Genomic DNA, 24,684 nt, shown 5'->3' with positions numbered 1-24,684 from the left:
GAAACTGAAGCCAATAACAAAAACAGAAGAGCACGAGTTCAAACACTTCTTAGCAACGATTATATCCAACGTTATAAGCAAGTCTGACTTGCGTATCATGGGTGTTGTACGCAGCATTATGGGAGATTTACAGGATTAAAACAGACGGTCACACATCTGACCAAAAATGTTGTAAGCTCGGCTGACCTCGGAGATTTGTTTTGCCAAAGTCCGAAAAACCCTTTACATAACGGCTCCTGGCTGGTGTTCGCAGACGAATATCATAATAAGGACAGAAACATCTTGAACGGCGGCGCAAAGACGAGGGTTTTTTTTGAGACCCCACCCCAAATCCCATGTGGAGTCACACCACTCCGCAGTTGCTATGGATACACATATCGAGCTTCACCACCTGCCCCCCCCCTCGTCCCCACTTTACGCGACAACACCGCCCGATCCAGTGGAACAACAGTTTTCACCCGTCCGACCCTCCCCATCTCCTCCTATCGTTACCTCCTGCTGACAGATTAAGCATCGCTCCCCCTCTCGTCTTCATCCACCAGCTCCATCTTCCCTCCTCCACCAAAATGTCCCCTCCCTGTTCCCGTCTACACGCCCTCCCTCCCCCTACTGTCTGTCCCCTGACAGTGTAATCCAATCCCTGTAGGGCTAGAGCCAGAGGCCTGACACGGTCCTGACCCAATTAGAGGCCTGCTGCCAGCTAATTAACCCGGGCCCGGCCCTGGTGCTCTGGCGCCTGATACTCCCAAACTCAGTAGAGAACTTAATTTCATTAATAATCTACCACAGTCTTCTGTCCGGTGGACGGATTTTTCGGGCAAAGTGTGTCGATTGTCCAGATGTGAGTGACGGAGGCATCTTCTGACGGACGAAGATGGATGGACGGATATGTGAGAAAGAGAGACAGATGGGGCGCCGGCGAGCAGGTCGAACCCGGCGATCGAACCGAGCGACAGCACCGCACTGTATAATGATACATTACACGGCGCGATCGATACGTCGATGGACAACACTTGTTCGGCCGGCGCTGATGATGGAAATATTAGCCAGACGCCACTCGGCTGCTGCTGCCGATGAAATCCTGCTCTTGAATTTAATTTCTCTGCATCAGGGATCGCACTCGGACAGATGCTTGTTTGAAACAGAATAAAAAAATATTTCAGAAACAGCTTGAAAGTGATTCATAGTCATGAAAAAAAAGGTTCTAGACCAAAATAATATTTTCCTTAACATTAAGTTAAGTTATAAAGGTTTAAAGTAAGTAAGTAAGTAATTTTTATTTGAATAGCGCTTTTCCAGACCAGGGTCACAAAGTGCTTAAACAATCAAAACAATACTCAATAAAGTATATACTTTAAAGATCAAGATAATACTGAGAACACAACAGGAGTTCCAGAAAATCAAGGAAAAGCCTGAACAAATAAAAACGTCTTAAGATGTTTCTTAAAGGAGTCAGTAGACTCCATCAAGCGCAAAGAGAGAGGAAGATCGTTCTCCTCTGGTCCTGAACCGTGTGCGAGGAACCATCAGTAGATTCTGATTCACAGACCTCAGAGCCCGAGCTGGGGTGTAAGGCTGGATCAGATCAATAATAATAATAATGAAGTCATTATTTCATCATATATATATGCCAGGTATGTATGTTAAATAAAACTGCCATAAGATAATTGAGAAAAATAATAAAGTAAGCCATACTGTTGATACTGTTAAAAAATGTTGCCACTTTTTTATGACTAAAAGCAGCATTTTAGCTGCTGAAAATGAAAGGTAAAGGTGGGTAACTTGATGTGTTAGCTTGAACTATATTCAATGCCTGGCCTGCTAGCTTATTTCTATTAGCGTTTCAATTATTCCCATGTTTCAAATAGGGTTTTAAATTCAAAAAGGTTTAGTTAAAAAAAAGGAAGAGTAGGAATGTACTGTTATTATTATACTTACTACAATTACAATACAATTATTATAGGGTTACTAGTCTTACTGCTGATGCTGCTCAACATGGCAACATACATTTATATTTTAGAATACAACACCATGAAAAATAATATAATCCAAAGTCACTAATATGTTAATATCATACATTTCACTTTAAGGTTCATACTTTCTTTAACTTAACTTGTAGGAAAACCGACATATATTACATTTCTCAATTTATTGTGCTTATTATTTTTTATATATTTATATACATGCGTTTTATGCATTTATTATTATTCATTAATTATTTTTATACAATTTATTTTCTATTTCTAGTTACAGCTATGTTTAGGCTCATGCAAGCGATGATAAATAATAAACATTTCTTTAGGTAATAGTCTTCAATAAACCATCCTTAACAGAAGGTAAATGGAAAAGTCGCAAACAAATCTTTTTTCTTTAACACCAATTTTTTCAATCTTGTTTCAACACCAGATGAATGCACGCAAGACAGAAGGAAAGCGAGTAGATCTCATCATGTGGTAAATGTCTCCCCCTGCAGTTTAGTTTGAGTCTCTCCTCAAGATTAAAAGAAAAAACACATTCTTGTTACTTCATTTATTGAATGCACTACTTCTGAGAAACCTACATTTATATCCCACAAGTATTTCAAATGTGCCTTTCATGTCGGACTTTTTTTTGCGAACGTCTGCGTTTCTTTCTGAAGGATGGGTGGCTTCGGTTGCCGTGGGTCGGGTCAGTCCAGGCTGGATATATTTTCTACCTTCAGCCTCAAACTCTGTTCATTGTTCCTTCTGGTCCACACTCCCTCCCACACGCCTGCACCGCAGCGCTGACAGACCAGCTGACAATGCAGGAGAGGAAAATAGCATCTCTGCAGCCAGTGGGCCATCATTTCATGGAAGCCTTCCTTTTAATTACATCAAGAGGCCACACAGACGGCGAGGACAGTTATTTCGGTGTCGCGCTGGAATGTCCTGCATATAAGCCTTTAACACGCCAGTACGACACCCTTTCCATTCATGCCGGTTGAAATAGAAACTTATGCGGGTCAGGAAAAACTCTCGCTGTCAGATGAAGGTTTTATGCTTCGACAAACAAACAACAAAATAATAACTATCCTGCCATTTTCTCGGCTCGTTTCTTTTTCCAAGAATTTAATTATATCTTGTGGATTTTTTCCAGACATAATTGGTTTTAAGAGGCTTTTTCAATAAAACATAAAAAGAACTTTTGATAAAAATGACAGAGGAACAGAACAGGGGAAAAGGGAAACATTTAAGGTGGATTATGGGCTATGTATATATCGAAATCATTCTTATTTAATATGTTTTAAATGTGGTTTACATTCCATAGCAATTGTACCAAAGTACATTTTCAGGGGGGTCTTAACCCTCCCTTTGCGCCCCATTACAATTGGAAAAAAGAAACAGAAATCCTGGAAAGCTCCCTTACTTTAATATGTAATACTCTACACAGGGTTTTAGTTTAATCGAAATTGGACGTATTCTAAAATGTAACGGGGGTCTTCATCCCCCTTTATGCCCCCTCATAACAACCAACAGGAGCTAAAAGTTGGGAAATATTTCTCACGTATTATGTACTATTTATGGGCGTTACACTTACTTACTTACACTTATGGTTAAAGCTGAAATTATAGAAATCATCCTTTTCAATACGTTTTAAATGTGCTATACATTGCATAGAAATTAGTAATTCTAGTAATATTTCCCCAATATAAGGTAATATATATGGTTTAGATTTTATCAAAATGTAATGTATTTAAATGGATGCCTTGTGCTACCTTTCTCTTAAATGGAAAGTCTTTGTATCAATACATTTTAGATCTAAATAAATAACATACTAGGACATGTAAAATATAAGTGCAAATATCTAACTTGGTAATAACAAAAACATTTCCCGATCACCATGGCAGTGAAGGGTAAAGCCTTCAAGACGCAGCTGCTTGATATGTTTTTTCCTGATGCCTATTAAGGCCTGCGATTAGATTCTTCCATTGATACCCGCGACTAGCCATACTCACGCCATTGGCGCTCAAAACAAACACTTGCTCAGCTCTGCCATTTGTTACAAAAGGAGCCCCAGAGCCGGGGAGAGTGCGGGGGAGAGAGGGAGGCTGGGAAACTTCAGCCCAGGCTACTGTACATATCGGAGCCTTGATGTGGCAACAATGTGTTCGGCGGAGGACGGGTGCCGGTTTGGTTCCGTCACTTCCTTCCTAGCGAGGCTGAGAAAGAAGACTTGCAGACTAGACGGGCCGAGGAGAAAATCCAGACTCCAGACCAGCACAGGAGCACCTGTGTGTCAGCGGGGGGGTGGTGGGGGTCTTGTTCCGAGCGTGAGAGAGAGTTTTGAGCAGAGGTGAGAGACACCTCAGGCATCGTGTGAGCGCTACACACTTCCTCGCATGGACGCGAACACACACACACACACACACATGGACGGAGCATCTAATAGTGTTACCTAACTCAGCACTTGAACAATGAGCAGCAGATAAACTTCCTCGCTTTGTCTGCCTCCTTGTGACTTCACAAGAGTGTTCGGACCGTTCTCACACAGACGCACAAATACTTGTTTGGTTTCGCACTTTTACACAAACACACACAGTAGCACTAGGTTTTATCAGTGAAGACAAGTTTGTAAATGTAGGACATAGTAAGCTCTGCTTAAATCACATACAGATTTACTTTATTTTTACCAGCAGCTTGTTTCACTTAAATTACATTTATATCTCAATTTTTTGCTAAAATGTTATCGTTGATTTTTTGTGTGTTGACAAAAATCGGGCGATACGATGTTGTGACATTGTAGGAACAAGGATATATTTGTAGTAGTATACTTGACTTTGGTATTCCCGAAATTAAAGAATCTTGATGTTTTTCAACATAAATTTTATAAATAAAAGAAAGCGGTTATGACTTCATCAACTTTAAAAGCTGCTGCAGTCTATTGTATCCTCTTGTCCTCAGTCTTTGCCGGGATCTCACAGGATTTCATCGTTCCTTTAGTTGAGGAGCACGTTGCTGCCATCTAGTGGCTGGGGGTTTAATTGCAACACTGGAAATATTATTTTAATGAAATAAAAGCCATTTAAAAACTATGATGACGATTTTTAAATAAAGTTTAGATTTGAAAAACATTAAAAAAGAAAACAAATAACGTTTTTAAATATCGAAACAGTGCTATTAAATGTTTTTTATACATATTTTATTTCTTCCCTATATTATAGTGTTAAAGAATATGTTTTACTGTCGTAGCATGAATAGAGTAAATGTATAAAATAGAACGAATAACAGATTTGTTTTATATACAATCATTGCGCATTCTCACCATTTTGTAAAATATAAATCTTATTCCAAAAAAAAAAAAAGACCCTTCTCTTCTCTGAATTTCACTCATTCAAATTCAATGAAAAATCAGAACAAGCTCTTCTCTGAAAGCTGAACAACACAAAAAGAGAGCAGTCATCATTATTCCTGGCAGCAGCTGTTTATCAGGTAGAAAGGCTGAGCGGGTCAGTGAGACGGGAAGTGTTGCCTGTAACGCTGCTGTGGCCCCTCTCACCCTGGACATCCATCAGACCTCGCGGTCCTGGCAGCAAATCAGCTCCCACTTTGCTCCCTGTGACCTTTTAACTCGACAACCCGAGTTGCGCGGATAAAGACGAGGCAAACGCACACGTACACACCGCCGACACACCTGACCCCGTAAAGAGCTGCACGAGGAGAGGTTCCGAGAACCAAACGCAGAACGTTCACTCAGCAGATCCATTAGACGGAGACGTGCTCAACTCTGACCCTGAACCTCCGCTGTGGTTTCTCTCACGGGGTACGATTTCAGCTTTTACACTTGTTTCCACGTTCAGTGGAGCAACTCTTTTAAGGATAGTTGATAGGAATACTACGATGATCATCTGAACTTTTGTTGATTTACTAGCTTCCATACTTTCCCTCCCACCGGAGAAAAACAGATTGCATGCAGTAAATCCAAAAGATGTCGGAGAAAAACCAATAAATGTTGCTTGTTTTGGGAATTTCCTGATGCTCGGCATGAATCCCAATGAAACAGTAGAACTCAAGTTAAATTGTCTGTTCTATCAAGGAAATAACCATGACGTATAGCTACAAAAAAAACTTGTTTTCAAACAGTCATGTGATATTATTAATATAATGAATAGAAAATAACAAAGGTGCAAGAAAATATTGATATATTTTTTCCCTCTACTGTAATAATATTCAATAGCACTAAATCAGTTTTCCCCGCTTTAAAATGTATTATTCAATAAAGCGTGTGTATAGAATAAATACATTTGTTGTTACAATTAACAAACAAATTTTCACAGCATTTGTTCATTTTTGTGTTGCAATTAAACTTCTGTCCAGGCAGTCATTATGTCCTCACACAGCTAAAGGAAAAATCTTATCAATGACTGAGGACGAGAGGATACAGACGACTCCAGCTTGATGGTTGGAAACATTTTGCTTTCAAAACAAATGAAAGTCAGTTACGACTTTGTCAAGAGTCATGTGGTCTGTAAATTCTGCAATTCCAAAGCCAAGTAATCGAAAATGCTACAAATATATCCTTGTTACTACAGTATATCAATATATCGCTATCTAGCGTAACGTTGCCCCTGTATCGTGATACGCATCGTATCTCCAGATTCTTGCCAATACTCACTCCTAATACTATATAACCCTAATATATACATGATATACTTTGACCATCAGGTTAAACGTTTAGATAACTTGTATCAAACTCATGGCCCGGGGGCCAAATCTGGCCCGCAAAGTCATTGTATATGACCCGCCGGATTGTTGGCTCAAAATAAAGTAGATAAATCTTCATGCTGATATCGTGACCAATAGGGATGTCAGTGTTAAGATAAGATGATGGATTTATTTGGAGAGATAAACACAGAAAACACAACTTAAATTGATAAACTATTTTGGCTTTTTGTGTGATTGAGTTTGACCCCTCTGGTTTAGATATAAACAGATACATTAACTATTGTTTTTATCTGTGATATTTGTAATGTAAGATCTTACCTGGTATCCTAATGTAGGACCATCCGTGGCGAGGGTAGAGAGCCATCACTCCTCCAGGTGAGTGTGGATGGAAGGTGTTCGATCTGGACAGCCAATCGGAGGCCAGATCAGGCGAGCCGTGAAGAAAGCTCTGTTTGAAGATGGCGCCCCCTCCGCCCCGGGTCACCTGCCATTCGTATTCAGCGCTGCGGTCATCGCAGTATTGCTGGATGGGAACAGCTGTCACCTAAAAATAAATTTTAAAAATGTCATAAAACTCCAATAAAAGTAAACTGCATTTTCTGAATCATCATTTTTTGTGTGTTCTGGTGTGACTTTGTGTGTTTATGTGTGTCACGAGGGGAACAGGAAGCTCTATAACCAGTCATTGTGTCAGTTATACAATAGTAACGCAGACAGAGATTCCCTTTTCTCTTTCGGTTGAACGACGGTCGCCACGGAGACCATACAAATGGACCGACACTAAACACAAACGTACCCTCGGCGTCACGATGAGGAGGAACTTTGGTGGAAGCGTGAGCTGGCACGGTCGCAGCACCGACGAGGCCGAGCTTCTACTTTGGATCAGAACATCTCTGTGTCCCATGGTGCCGGGTCGCAGGGCCGTGAACACAAGGTTCTGAATCGCAGACACATCACAGAGAGGATAAACAAACAGAACAGAACCACTTTAACACAAACAGAAGGAGCTGATATAAATGCCATTTGGAGCCAAATCTATAACGCTGAAACTGGCAGCGTGTCAATGTAATGCATTGAGTATTTTATGTAAAAGAACTTAATGATTTGGACAAATAATATCAGTTAAACAGTATCATTACACAGCGACGTCTTTGGGATAATCCATGGTTTAACCCACGCACGTAAAAAAAAAGAAAAACATCATGGGAAAGAAAATGTAAAAAGAAGTTCATGCTTTATGTTGCTCACACAAGTTTTGATGGATACACAGTGCCCTCTAAAGGCAGATATTTATAACGGCTAACAATGAGCGATGCATAAAACATTTGTACAAGATTGAAAACAAAAAAGGTTGATCTTTTAATCATATTAACTTTTAATTTGCTCAAAACCATCCTGTGGTTTATAAGAAAAGATGAAAGATCTGTTCATTTGTTGGATTAGCTTCAGACCAACAAGCAGATGCTGTGACAGATACACATACTGACCACAGGGAAATATAAGTATAACACTCTTGAATTTCTTGGTTTTAGTTTCTCACCTGTAGGACGGGGCTGGTTTGAATGTTGGGAAAAGCGGTTGGTCTGTTGAGCCACACAAGTAGGTCCTTGTGAGAAAGACACTTATTAGTGAGAGACGCTGCTGTGTCTTGTCCCGTCTCTTCCTCCGGACCGTCCTCTTCAAACAGGCGGCGACGATGGAGCCGGTACGCCGACTTGAAGGACAGAAAAAGAGCTAACCACCTGTGAGGAGAAGTAGAACAACTTAATTCAAATTACTCTTTAAATTCCACGAGTTTAATCCGTGAAACAGACCTGACTAAATGTCCCTGTAACATTAGATTGGACATCTCTGTGGGAGATACATCGATGAAGCGCAGGAAAGAAAAGCAGCTTTCTTTGTCTTCCTCTGGAAATGTTAAACACAAAAATATGACATCAAATCACAGCAGAAATCCTGCAGCTTCAGGCAAGGTAAATTTAAGACTTTTGAACCACTTTTGAAATTCAATTTAAGATCAAATTGACCCAAATTAAAATAAATAAAAACAGTGTGAGTCTTGGCCATACTGATCGGTTATTTCCGCTATTGTGAAATAACAAAATATATAAAATAAATAAATGTTACCAAATATTTTGAGATTTGAAACATAACATCTTGTTGTTCACATTTGTAAGAAATTTGAATGCTAATTATAGCCTTATTTTAGATTCATGGATGTAAAGACTTTTTAGATTTGTTAAGCACTTGCAGGAACCATAGGTATAGAACCGTGACTGACTTAAATAGGTGTGGAATACATGAGGTTTTTTCTCCCAGTCGTATTTTTTCGTGGAAAAGTGATTAAAAAAAACACGTTTAACATCATTAAATGATTGAAAACAATCCATAAAAAAATATTTTAAGTGAAGATTGTATCAAAGAAAATGATAATTCATCATCATAATAAATAACATCCACTAAGGAGGTTATGTTGTCGCCCCAATCTGTTAGTTAAATAAAGTTTTTCTTGCTCACACCTACTTTACGTTGCTATCCAGGACATTTTAAATGCTAACTAAAATTGTAGCTAACTATATAGCTAAAATAAATGTAGTGGTTCAGGATTGGGTGAAACAACATAATGTATTGGTGCTCACCTTTTCTGTGGAAGAGAGACTGGTGGATGTGATGAGCGGTAAACGGAGACAATAACACTTGAAGTAACCTGTAGAAAATGACAGGATAAACATCGAGTACGACGGCGTGAGAAGCTTTATCTATATATCGCTGAGAACTCACTTTTTCTTGCCCTGGTCCTGTGAGTGCAGAAGACCATTTCTGTAGAGGAACTTGGACAGGGCGTAAGGTTTCAGGGTCATGTGGAAGGGCGAGCGGGTGTCCTGGCGCTCAAACAGGTCCGGGTGATTGCACACCTGCAGACGCACAGCAATATTTATTCTTATTATTATTTATTATTCTTAATGATTCCACCACACAGCGAGAGTCTCTTACCTTCCGGAACTGCATGACCAGGTTCATGAGGGAGGAGGTGGTGGTGTGCGACTGCTGAGCCGTCCCCATGGACGACTGCAGCAGATCCTCGATGGAGATCTTGTTCCTGAGTGCTTGGTAGAGCAACCTCTGCCGAGTGGTCAGCTGACAGTAGGTTAAGATCTCAATCTGTGGAGAGAAAAAAGTGAATCATTACGGAGTTAATTAAACACAGGAGCTGATAAGAAGTGAATTAGCCTCATTTGCTTTCCCTGCATGGATTGTTGCAAATTTAGATAAGATCAAGATCTCGTTATTCCTGTCTGCTTATCGGTTCAAAAACAACCGATATTTTATTCTATTTATGAATGTAATTTTGTACATTTTGTATATTTGTGAAGTCTTTAAATCTAGAACGTATTTATATTATATTCTTATTTCAGTATTTTATTAAATCTTTTTGTTTTAAGTTTTTGTGTGCTTTACTTATTGTATTCTTGTTTTCCGCTGATTCTGCTGTTACTTAAATTCCCCCTTATTTTATTTGATGAATAAGATTTTGATTTTTATATAAATGTAATTTATTTTATATTGTACCATCAACACTTAAAAGATTTGTGTTAGGTTTTTTTCTTTTAATTATTGAACTTTTGATTTCTCACAAGAAGAAAATTGATCTTGGAAAAACTTGTTTTTAGCATCTTATTACCAACATTGTGATGTTGTCATTGTTCGCTTGTTGTGATTCTCAAACATAATGACTTCCCCTTTAAAAATAGGATCTTGTTTTTGTCAACCCATTTTTTTCCAAGTGTATTTAACTAACTTTAGTTGTGACACAGTTTTACATTAAGGCAAACATGTTTGTTAAAACAAGATGAAAAACTCATATTTTAAAAGTAAGAAAAAAACAGTTATTTTATGTCTTAAAAACAAGCTTCTTTACGTCATATCTTACTTAAAGTGTTGACAGATATTTTTCCTATAATAAGAAAAACATACTTGGAAAGATTTCAACTCTTGCACTGAAAGCAGGTCAGTTTCAAACACAAACAGAACGTGTTGCTGATGTCATGCAGTGAACAAGAGAACGCTCCAGGACTGCAACGTATTAGGTTCTAATGGACTACGAAATACTCCTTAATCCAGTGGAACTAAGACCACACCCAGTGATCGCCCGGGGATCGGTTCCCAAGACTGAGCAGTTCTGTTCCCACTAACTTGGGGAAAACCCTCTCAGTTGGGAAGAGACACTTTGCTCAGGTCTAATAAACTTTGTCTCACACTTCTCTATTCCAACTCTAGAAAGACACATCATCATTTTAAATGTAAATCAGTGATTCCTTATAGATTATTTTAGCTTCAGTAACTTTGTAGCAACTTTAAACATTGAAACATCCCATTAAAACGCTCAAACAACCATCAAAATCAAGGCCCAACCGTATGATTGGCTTGAAATTAAAGAGCTAAATTAACAACAATGTTTATATTGTGAAGGTGTTTAAACCAAGCTTGAACTTGTGCTGCTCTAATCAGACTCTTACTTCAATTCTGAACACATTTATTGACAATTTTGTTAAACAAAACACAGGATTATTTTATGGCGATGTCAGTACAAAAATAAAAAGAATGAAATCAATATAAATGAGATGAATAAAATGCACATAACATGATACATTACCTTAAAGTGGGATGTACATTTAAAAAGATAATAGTTAGTAAAATAAAATGAAATACATTCAATAATTTAATTAAAGAAAATTACTTTGGCCCATGACCTAGACTTTAAAAATATTTTGGCCCTGTGTGTAATTGACAAATCTGAGCTAAATGTAGTTGCATCTTAAATTGACTTGATTTATTGTTGCTTAGCTAAATAATTGTTATTATCAAATGAGATCATTATGGATCTTCAAATATTAAATATCAATTATTTCTATAGGATTCTGCTGCTTTTTGACCCTGACTTGTAATAAAGAGCATGTTATTCTTCCCACAACAACAGCAGCTATGCACCATGGGAGAATTCCACCAGTCACAGCACAAGTGCTAGAAAACAAGTCCAGAGTTGAGCTGGTGAAACGACATGTTCAGGGGAGAGGAGGGGAGGTCGGGGGTAAACAAGACAGATGCGGGAGGTCGATGAACTCTGCCACTCACCGACCACTGTCTGTGTTTTGACACGGTGTTAGAGTGAGTGTGTGACATGTGTGTGACAGTGAGAGACCTTCAGGGTCTCACATCTGTCAGGAGGATCTGCCAGCACACCCATCACTCACAGGCTTATTACAACACGGGGAGACGGATGGACGAGCAAGTGCAGGGACATGAGGAACGAGCTCGACCCATGTGGCACAAACTATTTACAAACAAACATTTGTCAAGTCGCTGACAAGTTGATAGTGAATTCCTCGCCACAAAAATTTAGTTCTGTGTCGCACTATTCTTTTTTGGGACATTTAAGAATGACATCGAGTATGTTTTATATATATTTATGCATGTAAGAAAATAAATAGATTGTCTTTGTTCCTCACACATCTGATCCCATTTGTGATTGTATTTGAGAAGACTATGCCACAAATTACTTAAATATACATTTATTTTTTAAGTAAAAGTATTAACCGATTAACGTATATTTTTGACACTTAATGCTAAAATGTATTTAGTACCGTATTTTCCGGACTATAAGTCGCTCCGGAGTATAAGTCGCACCAGCCATAAAATGCATAATAAAGAAGGAAAAAACATATACAAGTCGCACTGGAGTATAATTCGCATTTTTGGGGGAAATTTATTTGATAAAATCCAACACCAAGAACAGACATGTCATCTTGAAAGGCAATTTAAAATAAAAATAGAATAGAGGAAACAACAGGGTGAATTATTGTACGGCATGACACAACTGAGAACGTGCCTGGTATGTTAACATAACATATTAAGAGTTATTCAGATAACTATAGCATAAATAACATGCTAAGAAGTTTACCAAACCATCCGTGTAACTCCAAATAACTAAAATCCAATGAAATCTTCATCATCGGAGTCACTTTTAAACAACTCCGGGGGTAGGAATAACTCACGGTAATGTGTTTTTCACTTGATTCCCTTGTTATATTGCATATGGTTGATGTTGTATTCATATTATTATAATATTTTATATTTATAATATTTTCTCACTCAAAAATAAAGATTTCCACAGATAAAAATGTTCCAAAAAGCTCTCAAAAGAGCAGAGACGTGATGTACTTTTCATTGTAATTTCCCAATGTTATTGATTAATTACATTAATTTAATCTCTTTAATTTGACACATTATGTAACAGTGAGACACCAATGTTACCTTGTTGAAGGCGACACATCTCTGTTTTTTTTCCATTTTCAATATTGTGACGACGCCTGAATCCTAAATAATAAAATGACAAGTTGTGTTTGTACCTTATCTGAAAGCTCATTCTCCACATCTTTCTTGATCCGGCGCAGCATGAAGGGCTTGAGGATCATGTGAAGTCTGGAGAGCTGGTCTGCGGCACGACGATCAAACATCGGCGTTTAGAAACATTATTGGTCATTCTGAAGGCTCCGTACTCACTCTCGTCGATGGCCGACTTATTCTCGGCGTGACTCTCGATGTCCTTGGAGAACCACTCGTTGAACTCGTCATGGGAGTCGAACAGCGTCGGCATGATGAAGTGCAGCAGTGCCCACAGCTGAGGGACGGGAACGACACGGACCGTCAACAGTTTGGACTTGTGTAAACCAAAGGTTGTCAAGCAGTGGAAGACACAAACACATTTATCTTACCTCGGCCATGGTGTTTTGAATGGGTGTCCCTGTGAGAAGAAGCCGGTTTCGACACTGAAACTGTAGCAGGATTTTCCAGCGGACACTGAGAAGTAGAAAAAGAAAACATGCTATTTTAGTTTAACATGGAGCTAGAAAGGCAAATTTGTGTAGCAGTCAATGTGCATACTAGTAACTAATGTGTCAACATTTTAATGTTAATGGGAAAAGGATTTTAGGGAAAATACTTTTCTTTAACCCTCGTGTTATCTCAGGGTCAAGGTGACCTGAAGCCCAAAAAACAAATGTGTTTCTGGTATCCTTTGTAATGTCTCTGGGTCAAGGGTAACAACTTCCCTGGGCCTTCGGGTCACCTTGACCCCTAGATAACACAAGGGTTAATAGAGTCACTTCTATATAAAGAGACATTTAAAAAATAAGATGATCAATTTAGGCTGGTATTAAATGGTAGGGAGTCTTATGCCCCCCTTGAACTTCTTTCCTCTAAATTCTCTCTGAAAAGGAGTATAATTTTGACCAAATTTAAACCACATATACTACATAATATTTAAGAAATATTTAAAGAATTTGAGCTCCATTTGTTAATTGTAAGATGGAAAAGGGAAACTACTAAATCCCATTGAACTTATTATAAAGAATTTTGCACCACTTTAATATATATTAAATAAGGTTATTTCCAATCGTTTTTGCTCCTTCCTGCAATTGTCTCTTCTCTACCTCACGCTTTAGAATTTTTTAAGGAAACTTGGTTTTCATTTTCTTTACTTTTTTTGAACCCACTTGATGCCGGATATTTTAACTATACCTGGTGCTACTTTTCAGAGCTTGGGCCTCGTCCAGCACCATGTACTGCCACTTGACTCTTTGGAAGTACTTGACGTCCTGAACCACCAGCTGGTAGCTCGTGATCACCACATGGAACGGTGCATTCTGGGTGTACAGGGTTTTCTTTGGAATCGAAGCACAAGAATAGAAAGAAATTAGAAGTGGTGAGTGAAGCAAAAGGAGGATACAGCTGCAGAAAACACATTAGCAACCTACAGTATATACGCAGAAATGTATGGCTAAAAATGTTTTTTTTAATAAATGAATTGAAGAAATAATGATAAAAAAAAATTATTTCACATTTTCTCTGATGCTTACCTGGCTCCAGAATTTTCGAATGACCTTCCGGTCGTGAGGGTTACCCCAGTACGGCAGAACCTGGTGGAGAAAAAACACTGTTCAGTGGAAGTATGAATTAAACGACAGCAACATATGGTGCAGTCGTTTAATTGACGCTGCAACTATTCCATTCACTTCATCATTACGTGTACAGTAACAAATGTTAATACAGCTCCCCATCTGATCGTATGAAACAAAGTCTTTGTTCAAAATGAAGGTCAATCATTTGGCAGACAAACAATATATAAGTATGCTGCAGAACATCTGATAGTATTTAAACCTGATGCAAACTGGATCATTTTTGTTCCTAGTTATTATCAAAACAATAAAACTTTTTATTTTTTACCTTGTCGAAGGATATTACACTCTTAGCTTCCTTTACCAAAGACTTTACAGTGTCTTGTTGGTAACATGTAGCCAACAACTATATATAAAAATTATTTATGTAATATTTATTTATATATTAAATAGATATAGGTCACATCATAGTAATTATAAGACTGATATTTGCTATTTCTTATTTAATATACTGTGAATATATATTGTAAATAATCAATTTAAGTGCACTTTGGGATCTTTAACAAGAAAGAAAGATGAATTAATCTTCTTTTAATCTTAATTCAGTGACTTTTATGTCCACTTTATTGAAGAAAGAGAGATAATGATTGATTCATAATGAAAACTTGATTTCTTATTATACTAATGAACCAAAGTAAAACTCATTTGTTTATCTTTTGCATTAAATAAAACCTACTTTACCAACAGGGGATTTCGACATTGATGAACTTTTAAATGGAGATGAAGAGTTTCACTGGAAAAACTTATTACAAGTTTAAAAAATGTCGTATTTGACTTAATGATGAGCTCAATTCACTTGAACAGTTCAGAGTAATGATCTTATTTGAAGAAAATAAGGACCGAATTACTTCTGCCAAAGTGTTAACAGATTATGAAGTTTCTAAAATCACGTGGAATATCTTCATGCAAGAATATAAACATGTTGTTTAAATAATAACAAGCAATATGTGTCTCAATTTTGTCTTTCAATATCTTCAAATTTCTGGAATCGTCAAGTGAATTACATTAAATTAAATCCAAACAGACTGTTTTTACTTGAAACAAGACTTCAGAAATACCCTAGATTTTAGTTTTGGCAGTGTATATGTGACGTTCTGATGGTAACTTGACGTGAAGAATGAGGTAAAGCTTAAACATTTGGAATGCATTTGGAATGACTGTACATACAAGACTGTGATGTTCCCAGAGGAAACGACTCGGCATAACATCACGTATGAATCATGGTCCAGTTGTTGATGTTAGAGTGTGATGTGAACAGATTTACACATCATTACATCACTCGGCACCATTGTTTCCAGTCGCTCATGCTAAGTGTTCAGGAAGCTTATCTCTAAATTCTCTAATAAGCTCTTTTCACAGCTCATTAGCAAAACACACTGGAACTGATTTATTTTCTGGTCCCGCGAGACAAATTGATTGATTTGGAAGATTGTCTCGCTTGAAAGAATGCATCATACCTTCCAGAGACTAGTCGGCCCATATATAAACACATCTGCAGCGCCACTAACTAAGTCATGACGTCTTCTGTGCAGTCATGTTTTCAACCAGGAAACTCTGATGCTACGTCGTCTCCTAGTGAGAGGTTTAAGAACAGTTGTCCTGTTGTCCACAAATAAATAAATAATTGACCAGAAAAAAGATAAAAGGGCAAAAAATTAACTTAACGCAAGAATCTAATTTTAATTTAACTTTAAATAGTTCAGTTTTAAAGCAGCACTACTTTAGCTTTTAAACGTTTTTTTGCTTCATATTTTCTGTGATGATCGTTTGCTTTTTGAATGATCATCATGACTCTTTCAAAAGGATCTGTCTTCAAACTATTATTAACACAACTTTGATTCAATACACACTCAAGTCAACCACATGATAACTCGCATTTACAGCAATGGAGACAGCGTTTGCATTCATTTCCATAATGGCTCTCGTGACATCGCAATTACACTATTCTAACACTAGGGGAGATGGAAAAAAAATCCTACTTAGTCCTGCTTTCAATTATAACAGCAATAACATAACCTTAAACGTTAAATTAAAAAAAATTAAAAAGGTGTATTTCTCAAACGACATCTATTTAAAGAAATGTTCTTCCTCAACTGAGTCAAAGATTCTTTATCAGAATCAGAAAACATTTAGCCAGTATTGGTGTGAATACATTAAAAAACAGAATCTATGAAATTGATATAAAAATTAATAAATAATAATAATATATTTTATCTGTGTTGCACTTTAAATTAAGAAATAAATCAAATGTATTAAGATAAAATAAGTGACTTGTACATTAAGGTTGGTGTATTAAAGTAAATAAGTAAATTAAAAATAAATAACTAAAGTATGCATGATTCAAACTGTTTAATTGCACAATGTATACATTTAGAATAAAAGCATTGGACGGGGAATTTAGAGAAATTGATTATCAAAGATTAATGATCATCTAATTTAACATACAGTATATGGATTTATGAAAACCTGTAGTCCGTCGTGTTCAATCTAGGTAGATTTCTATCAACCATAGTGTGTGTTTCGATTGAAAGCCATTTATTTCCTACTATTGTGCACGGCACTAAAAGCTACACAGCATCATCATGCAGGTGTTTCCGCCGCTGTGCTGACTCGGCGCCCCCTACCTTGAATTTGGGCACGAAGCGGGTGAACTCCTGGTGCCAGTTGTTGAGCGTGGACGCGGGGGAGATGATGAGGAACGGACCCCAGATGTTGTCTCTCTGTGGCGTGATGGAGTAAAGAATATACCATTGAGAAAAACAGCAGGTGGTTTTGTGTTTCAATCCCCAAAACAGGAAGCCAAACACGCTTTCCTTTCCCCGAAATTACTCATTTCAACCTCCCTAATAGCAAAAGGGGAATTCAGCCGTTTTACAACAATGAAAAGGGACGTATTGAAGGAAATACTCATGAAATCGAAATGAGGGATATATGTATGGGGAAGCAGCTGCACGGCAAAACCTTTCATTTAATCTATTCTAATTCATTCTCTCACTCTCACCTCGGCTAGATGGGCCAGCAGAGCAATACTCTGCACGGTCTTTCCAAGTCCCATCTCGTCTGCCAGGATGCCGTTGATTCCCTTCAGAAGACAACATTATTTTAAGTTCATATATAAAATATAAGTTATTAAATTCCAGTTACCTGCTCATAGAGGTTGGCAAGCCAGTTCATGCCTTTCAGCTGGTAACCTTTCAGCTTCCCATTGAAGATGGTGGGCTGAGGAATGTCCTCTCCCGCCTGAATGGAAGGGTTGGCGAGACTGTAGCTCTCGCCAAAACCTGATCCCAGCCCCAGAGAAGACGTGCTGGCGTCATGTAGGGACGCACAACGACTGTCCTTGGCGTCCTCGTCGAACATTCGCGTCTGTGGAAACGGGACAAGATTTGAGTTAACGTGACTTCAAGTGACAGGGGAAGATGGTTTCCTGTCTTTACTTTCTCCTGGTGAATCCGGTAGGCCTCTTTGGCGTTCCTCAGGGCCTGGGACTTGTAGAATTCACTATCTGAAATGATAGAAGATAGAGTTGTTCATTTATTCTCCTTATATACAAACACTTGTACACATTATATTAAGACATGCAACACACATATAATAAAAAATAATAACATCAATAATTAAAAATAAATGAACAAAAATAAACATTATTAGTGCACACTTTACAGAGGTAGAGAAGTGAACTAATTAGAACTAATTTAAACATCATATTTTCAATTAAATACTCCATTGGGAAGAAAGGTGCCGGAAACTCTCCTTACAAACACAGGGAGGACAAGGTCACGTAATAAAAACATACATATGGAAAACAAAAGTAAATACAAGTTTGAAAATGTAAAATAATAAAAGACAAATTAATAACAAATGTATGTTTATATTTCTTTAAAATTTCCATCTTGTCAAACTTACAAATCTTTACACAGAAAACATCCCCAATAACAGTCGTAAAAATAAAAACGTACAGATACTTCAAAAATGAATTACAATTGAATATAATTAATTAACTATACTGAGTTTACAGAAAAAATAAACAGTATTTTGGTTCTAGATATAAGTTTTTTTCAGGATACTGTGTCAACATTCATCAGCATTGTATTGATTTCTTTGACTTATAAATCATCTGTCAATTTCTATCTTAGTTCTATTAGGATTTATTTTTAAATAAAGTTTGAGTAAAACAGTTATTTACAGTTAACACGCAAATATTCACGTTGTTTCACAAATTCACATTTGTGTGTTGCGATTCAACTTCAGTCCGCTAGATGGCAGCACTAAATTTGTCTTCTGAAGCTACAGGGACAAAAAACTGACTGGAACTGACTGAGGATGAGAGGATACAGTCGAATACAGCAGCTTTTAAATCTGATGTTTGGGAATATTTTGGTTTCAAAACAAATGAAAGCAACTTAGTCAAGAGTTATTTAAGTTGTCTTTAAAATCTGCAACACCAGACTCAAGTACTACGAAGACACTACAAATATTTCCTTGTTCCTACAGTATCGCAATATCGTTGCCGTATTGGTATTTCAAATGTGTCATACCGTAGTCCTCCTGTCCCACGTTGACCATTACACCTCCTCCGATGTCGATCTGCCTCTGAGCTGCATTGTCCTCCAGCTTTTTCAGAATCTCCTCCTGACCTTCTTCTCCTCCTGCAGCTTTTCCACTCATGAAATGAGCGTAAAGCTCCGTTTGTGTGATGAGGAAGTTGAGTTTTCGCTGCTGGCGCTTGGCCTGATATTTTTTTTAAAAAGAGAAACTATTATTCACGATCATAGGAATGACTTTACCGAGACACTCGCCTCCTTCATCTCCTCGTCGAGTTTACGCTGCTCCAGCGCCTCCTTCTCGGCTCTCTTCCGATGCTCCTTCTCCACTTTGTCGTACTTCTTCCAGTAAAGCATCATCTCCTTCGTGAGCCGACGCGCTCGAGGCAACGTCTCCTTGCAGTTCTTCTGGGCTTGGATGGCGGCGCGTCTGACTTCACGCATGCACTGGTGAGCCAACTACGATGACAGCAAGTGTTAAAGACAATCCATCGTTTGACTTTCTCTAAACTCACCTTTTTAGCATTGGTCAGCACCAGGTTCTTGGCAGAAGTCTTCTGCTTAAAGGTCTGCGTAAGAAGTGGATCAAGACTCAATGAAACACAGCACTTTTCAAATTAAATACGGATCCGTGCGACGTACCTTTGGGATCTCTTTTTTTGCAATAGTCAGCCAAACCTTTCTTCTTCTTGCGTTCAGCTGCTCTATGGTGAGGTGTTTCTTCTTGACGATGGGCATCGGAGCATCGTGGGAAAACTTGGCGAAGACCTTGGTGACATAAGACCGGTCCTCGTCGAGAAACTCGCCCTCGCATCGCTTCTTCTTCTTCTTCACTTTTTTCAATTTCGCTTGAAAAAAGGAAGCAGAATATTCACTTTGCATCACCTGTCATCTTCACCATTGTTTAGTCTTATTAAGGACGTTTATTCTTCCAAGAGGAAAATATACAGTTATTTGAAAGATTACACCTAAAGATTACAACTTGTAATTTTAACAAAATTGTTGAATTTATTCATATGTAATAAATAATGTAGCAGCAAAATAGTTTAAATATGGAAGTATACCTGTACCATCAGAATATTGAATGGTTAAATTTAACATTTTTAAATGTTTTGAAACAGTTGATTTTTTTTTATTGAAATGTTGTTTTTATAAGCATTTTTATTCATTTCATTTAAGAATTTCTACATTAAAATGTGGACTTTTACACATTTTACTATTTAATGAAAAAGGCTAAAAATTAAAGAAGAATAATTTTATTTTTGATAATTTTGGATTGAAATATCAAACTCCTACTCCTACTTTAAAAGAAAACATTTATTTTTGAAAATATTCACGTTTTTAAACTCAATTATTAAATTCAATTAAATTTAACATTTCAATATAGAATAAAAATAAATTATAAATACATATGTAATGCTTAAATCAAAATTTCAATTGACAAAAATCGGATTTTCGACATTTGATATGTTGAATTCAACCTTTAAATACTCTGATGGCATTGATATACATCAATTAAAGATTTTCCTTTTACCTCTGAATTTTTTCTCATCTTTAATTTTCTTCTTTTTTGGACCCAGGAGGTGGCGCTGTTGCTCATAAAAGAGGTCCTGAGTGGAGAGAAGTCCAGTGCTGTAGTACTGGTACTGTTGTAGCTGCAACAGTAAAACAAAAAAAAAAGAAGAAAAAAAGCATTGATTTCATTGCTTTTAAAAGCATTTACTTTGTATGCAACTTGCACAAATATAAACAACAACAGAATGAAGAATGTTTATGAAACAGAAAGTCTTTGAAAATATGTATTAAATTGCAGTTAAAAAAGCATCAGTACCTCACGGTCCGAGTGGAACTTGCCCTGATGCTGCCTGGTGTAACGGTGGAGTCTCAGCATGTCATGTAGTTCCTCCCGAGACAGACTGAAGTCGGAGTCGTCCGAGTCGGTGTCCGAATCTGTGGTGTTGTCGCTCAGCAGGATGCTCTGTGGTGGCGAAGACATTAGACATGTGTGGCTGATACGACACAAACGTCACACGTGTTCTTTACCTTCAGCCACTTCCTGTTCTTCTTCAGCTTGGAGAAATTGTAAAGGCTGGTTTTGTCCGGCTTTTGTTCTGCGAGAGATTTAGAAGGTTTTATTCACGAAGGATATTTACGTCACGTTAGCATATATGGTCTGATAATGTCTTTCTAATGTTTTTCAATAATAATTTTATTTTTTTGCTTTTTAACTTGAAGACTTCTGAATTCGTTTTAGCCTTATTTGCAATGATAAATGATTGAAATTCTGTCACAGCAGTTCACAAAAAAAGATTAAACATACATACATATTATATTAAGACGTTCAGAACACATATTGATATTTACAAAACATAATAAAATATATCATAGGAAAAATCTAATAATGAAGATAACAGAATATGAATAATAACATTAAAAAACATAAAATAAACACAATAATAAATAACAATGATAAATATATCAACAACAATAAACAAAAGTTAAAGTGCACACACTAAAAAGTGTTTTTTTACGTGGAGAAATACAAAAATTATTTAAAACACTAGATTTTTAAAAATAAATAATCCAACAGCATTGCTCAAGAAAGGAGCTGCACAATCTTTCCTTCCTGCCGAGCAGGTGATCTTGGCTTGTTTATTTTTTAAGTATTTTTATATTTATAAATGTATATAACATTTTCTTTTAATATTAATCATCAGTTTTCAAAGAACATTATCGTTATATTTGACATTCGGCACAAAAGCAGAAATTTATAATGGAAACATTAGACGGTTTGTTGCATCATAATCAAGGCAATGATGTTTTCCTGACCAACTTCTATAAAATACTTTGAGTTTATGAAATGTATGTTTATTGTGGTCATGTGACGTGGATATTAGATACAGAAAATACACCGATCTTACCTTTACCCTGCAGTAGGACTCCATTGAGTGGCTTGTTCTCGGTCAGCCCGTCCTCTGGCTCACATGGTTCGACTTTAACCGAGTGCTGAGCGGTCGGGTCCAGAGACAGTTCGGCTCCCAAGTCATCGTCGCTGTCGTCACTTTCATCACTAGAAAGACAGAAATTAGCCTGTTATTAACTCTCTCAAAACTTCTTTCACAGGATGTTTTTCTGCTCAAAGATCAAAATGATCACTATACACCTTTTTTTCATCAGTTTTCTTTTGTAAAAACTCTCCAGTTTTAGTTTATTTAGTGTGTTATTTTTTATGCAGTACCTGGTTATATCTCTGTTGAAGAGGGAGGCCGTCTGTCGCAGGAAGCTGTCTAGTCGCAGCGATCGCTCCAGTCGCTGGAGGTACAGAGGTTTGGCCAGACACGAGCTCCCCGAGGGGTCGACCTCGGGGCGACCGCTCTGTCCCGACGCCATGCAGGTCATGTACACCTCCACCCGAACGGGTTTGTGCGTTCACTGCGGAGAAACGGGTCAATATTAGAAAGATCACATGGGACAGAGTGATGAAGGATTGTCTTTTATTTTAATTCATTTCCACCATTTCTGACACTGGTTAGCAAAATGACCAACTTGGATGTTGCTTTCAAGAAGTGGAGGAATTGTACCCACCTCAGAACACCTAATCATTACTCCTTGTTCCAGGGCTCATAAAACATCAAATACCCAGACCTTTAAAAAGAAGAAAACCTCAGTCAGAGGCAGATATGTTGAGATGAAAAATCAACCCATGACTTACATTGTTGTTGTTTTTTACTACACTTTACAATGCTTTGAAGATTTGTTTTTACTAACGTCAGAACTTGACCAAATCCTTGACATAGAGCGTCTCTGAGTACTTTATGATTTTTCATCATTTCTCACCTAAAACTATCTTGTTGACATCAGATTTGTAACTTTATTGTTTTATTATTATATCTAATAATGTATTAACTTCATCTTTTGAGATTAATAAACATAGAAAAATATTTAAATGACATATTATTGTATTGTATTAATGTTTATACAAATCAGATTTATATTTCTGAATGTGTGAACCCCATTGGATGGAACAATAACAATGATATGACTCAAAGATTGTTGAAGTGCATTTTGGAAGCCTTTGTGGATATTTTGGTAATACTTTTTTACTTCCTAAATACATTATTCACTAAATACAATGGTAAATGCAAATAACCCAGTTCAAATAAACAATGGCTGTACTTTAGAAACAGTGAACTTGGGGACTGAGACATCTATTTACTATATTTTACATTTACAGAAACAAAACATCTTCATCAAGTCCTAAATACAAAATACTTACTGCCATCTTAGTCAATAATTAGTTCAAAACAATTTGGTATTACTATATTTTACGTGGCTGTGTGTTTTGTGTGCATAATGTTTGTGTTTAATTTATTATTTTTACAACAGAGCACATTTTCATTTGAGAGGAAAATATAAAATATATTTCCACCATCCTCGCCCATGCATTCACAATTAGCTAAACTGCTCAAGTGTCAGGTGCAGGTTAAAGTTTCTATATTATTTATATTTAAATATGGTTAAATATAGTTAGGTTAGCTTTATTTGTTAATAACAGGATCTTCAACAAATTATCAACTTTAGGAAAGCTGTAAATTATTAAATTATCATTGTGTCAGACTTAGGCTTACGCAAAATGTACTTTTTCATACCTCAGTCAGTAAGTTGAACTTGGTTATTTGCATTAACCATTGTATTTAGGAAATAATGTATTTAGGAAGTCAAAAGTACATCCAAAAATATCAACAAAGGCTTTCAAAATGATCTTCAACAATCTTTGCGTCATATCACTGTTATTGTTCCTTACGATTGATTATATTTTATTCATACTTTTAATTAAACAATATCATGTTCAGAAAAACTTTATTAACACCATGTACATTCACATAAAGTCAGCTCAACATCATAAGGAATCTCCAAAAGTCCACAAACAAATGAAGATGTTCTTAACGTTCGGTTTATTATAAAGTTTAATGCAGAACATTGTCAACTTACGCACCTAAACGTTTCACTTGGTTTACAAAACATATATTTCTCTTTTATTTATCTCATTTTATAGCACATGTTCAACGCTTAATAGTCAATATTGTCAAACTGCACTTTACTTTAGCCCACTTTAGTTTACCAGTCACTTATCTTATTTTTATCAGTCATTTTAGTTGTTATTAATCTCATCTTATAGCACATGTTCAACGTTAAATAGTTAAAATTGTCAAATTGGCGCTTTACTTTAGCCGAATTTAGTTTACCAGTCACTTATCTTATTTTTATCAGTCATTTTAGGTTTTTTTAATTAAATTGTATATTGCATTTTTATTTGTTACAAGCAATACACTTTTTTTCTGATTCAGAACAAACGGAAAAGTCCACAGGAAAAAATATATAATTTTTTTTCTTTATTAATACTGGTGATTTATTTATTGCATTTGTTTTGTATCTTTCTGG

General features: G+C 36.8%; 1 protein-coding gene across 2 annotated transcripts in view; it reads right to left on the bottom strand.

Moving 5' to 3' along the window:
* ino80 (INO80 complex ATPase subunit) overlaps window positions 1–24,684 on the bottom strand; it is a 43,787-nt gene that overhangs the window by 17,990 nt on the left and 1,113 nt on the right. For both annotated transcript variants that reach the window (XM_087812523.1, XM_087812524.1), the window contains exons 2-27: window positions 22,828–22,887; window positions 22,481–22,674; window positions 22,164–22,312; window positions 21,286–21,353; window positions 21,074–21,220; window positions 20,777–20,897; window positions 19,885–20,090; window positions 19,758–19,811; window positions 19,492–19,701; window positions 19,237–19,423; window positions 18,136–18,203; window positions 17,843–18,064; window positions 17,700–17,780; window positions 17,323–17,418; window positions 14,600–14,659; window positions 14,262–14,404; window positions 13,457–13,541; window positions 13,245–13,362; window positions 13,091–13,176; window positions 9,678–9,845; window positions 9,465–9,598; window positions 9,323–9,390; window positions 8,498–8,591; window positions 8,224–8,425; window positions 7,480–7,620; window positions 7,002–7,227 (exon numbers count right to left, since the gene is read on the bottom strand). In XM_087812523.1, coding sequence (XP_087668649.1) covers window positions 7,002–7,227; window positions 7,480–7,620; window positions 8,224–8,425; window positions 8,498–8,591; window positions 9,323–9,390; window positions 9,465–9,598; window positions 9,678–9,845; window positions 13,091–13,176; window positions 13,245–13,362; window positions 13,457–13,541; window positions 14,262–14,404; window positions 14,600–14,659; window positions 17,323–17,418; window positions 17,700–17,780; window positions 17,843–18,064; window positions 18,136–18,203; window positions 19,237–19,423; window positions 19,492–19,701; window positions 19,758–19,811; window positions 19,885–20,090; window positions 20,777–20,897; window positions 21,074–21,220; window positions 21,286–21,353; window positions 22,164–22,312; window positions 22,481–22,641 — 3,295 coding nt within the window. In that variant the 5' untranslated portion in view covers window positions 22,642–22,674; window positions 22,828–22,887. The remainder of the gene's footprint in view (window positions 1–7,001; window positions 7,228–7,479; window positions 7,621–8,223; window positions 8,426–8,497; window positions 8,592–9,322; window positions 9,391–9,464; window positions 9,599–9,677; window positions 9,846–13,090; window positions 13,177–13,244; window positions 13,363–13,456; window positions 13,542–14,261; window positions 14,405–14,599; window positions 14,660–17,322; window positions 17,419–17,699; window positions 17,781–17,842; window positions 18,065–18,135; window positions 18,204–19,236; window positions 19,424–19,491; window positions 19,702–19,757; window positions 19,812–19,884; window positions 20,091–20,776; window positions 20,898–21,073; window positions 21,221–21,285; window positions 21,354–22,163; window positions 22,313–22,480; window positions 22,675–22,827; window positions 22,888–24,684) is intronic.

This window comes from Callionymus lyra, chromosome 17, assembly GCF_982586985.1.
Source record: "Callionymus lyra chromosome 17, fCalLyr1.hap1.1, whole genome shotgun sequence".
NCBI lineage: Eukaryota > Metazoa > Chordata > Actinopteri > Syngnathiformes > Callionymidae > Callionymus > Callionymus lyra.
The sequence above is the reverse complement of the archived record's forward strand: the minus strand, read 5'-3'. Positions and strand labels throughout refer to the sequence as shown.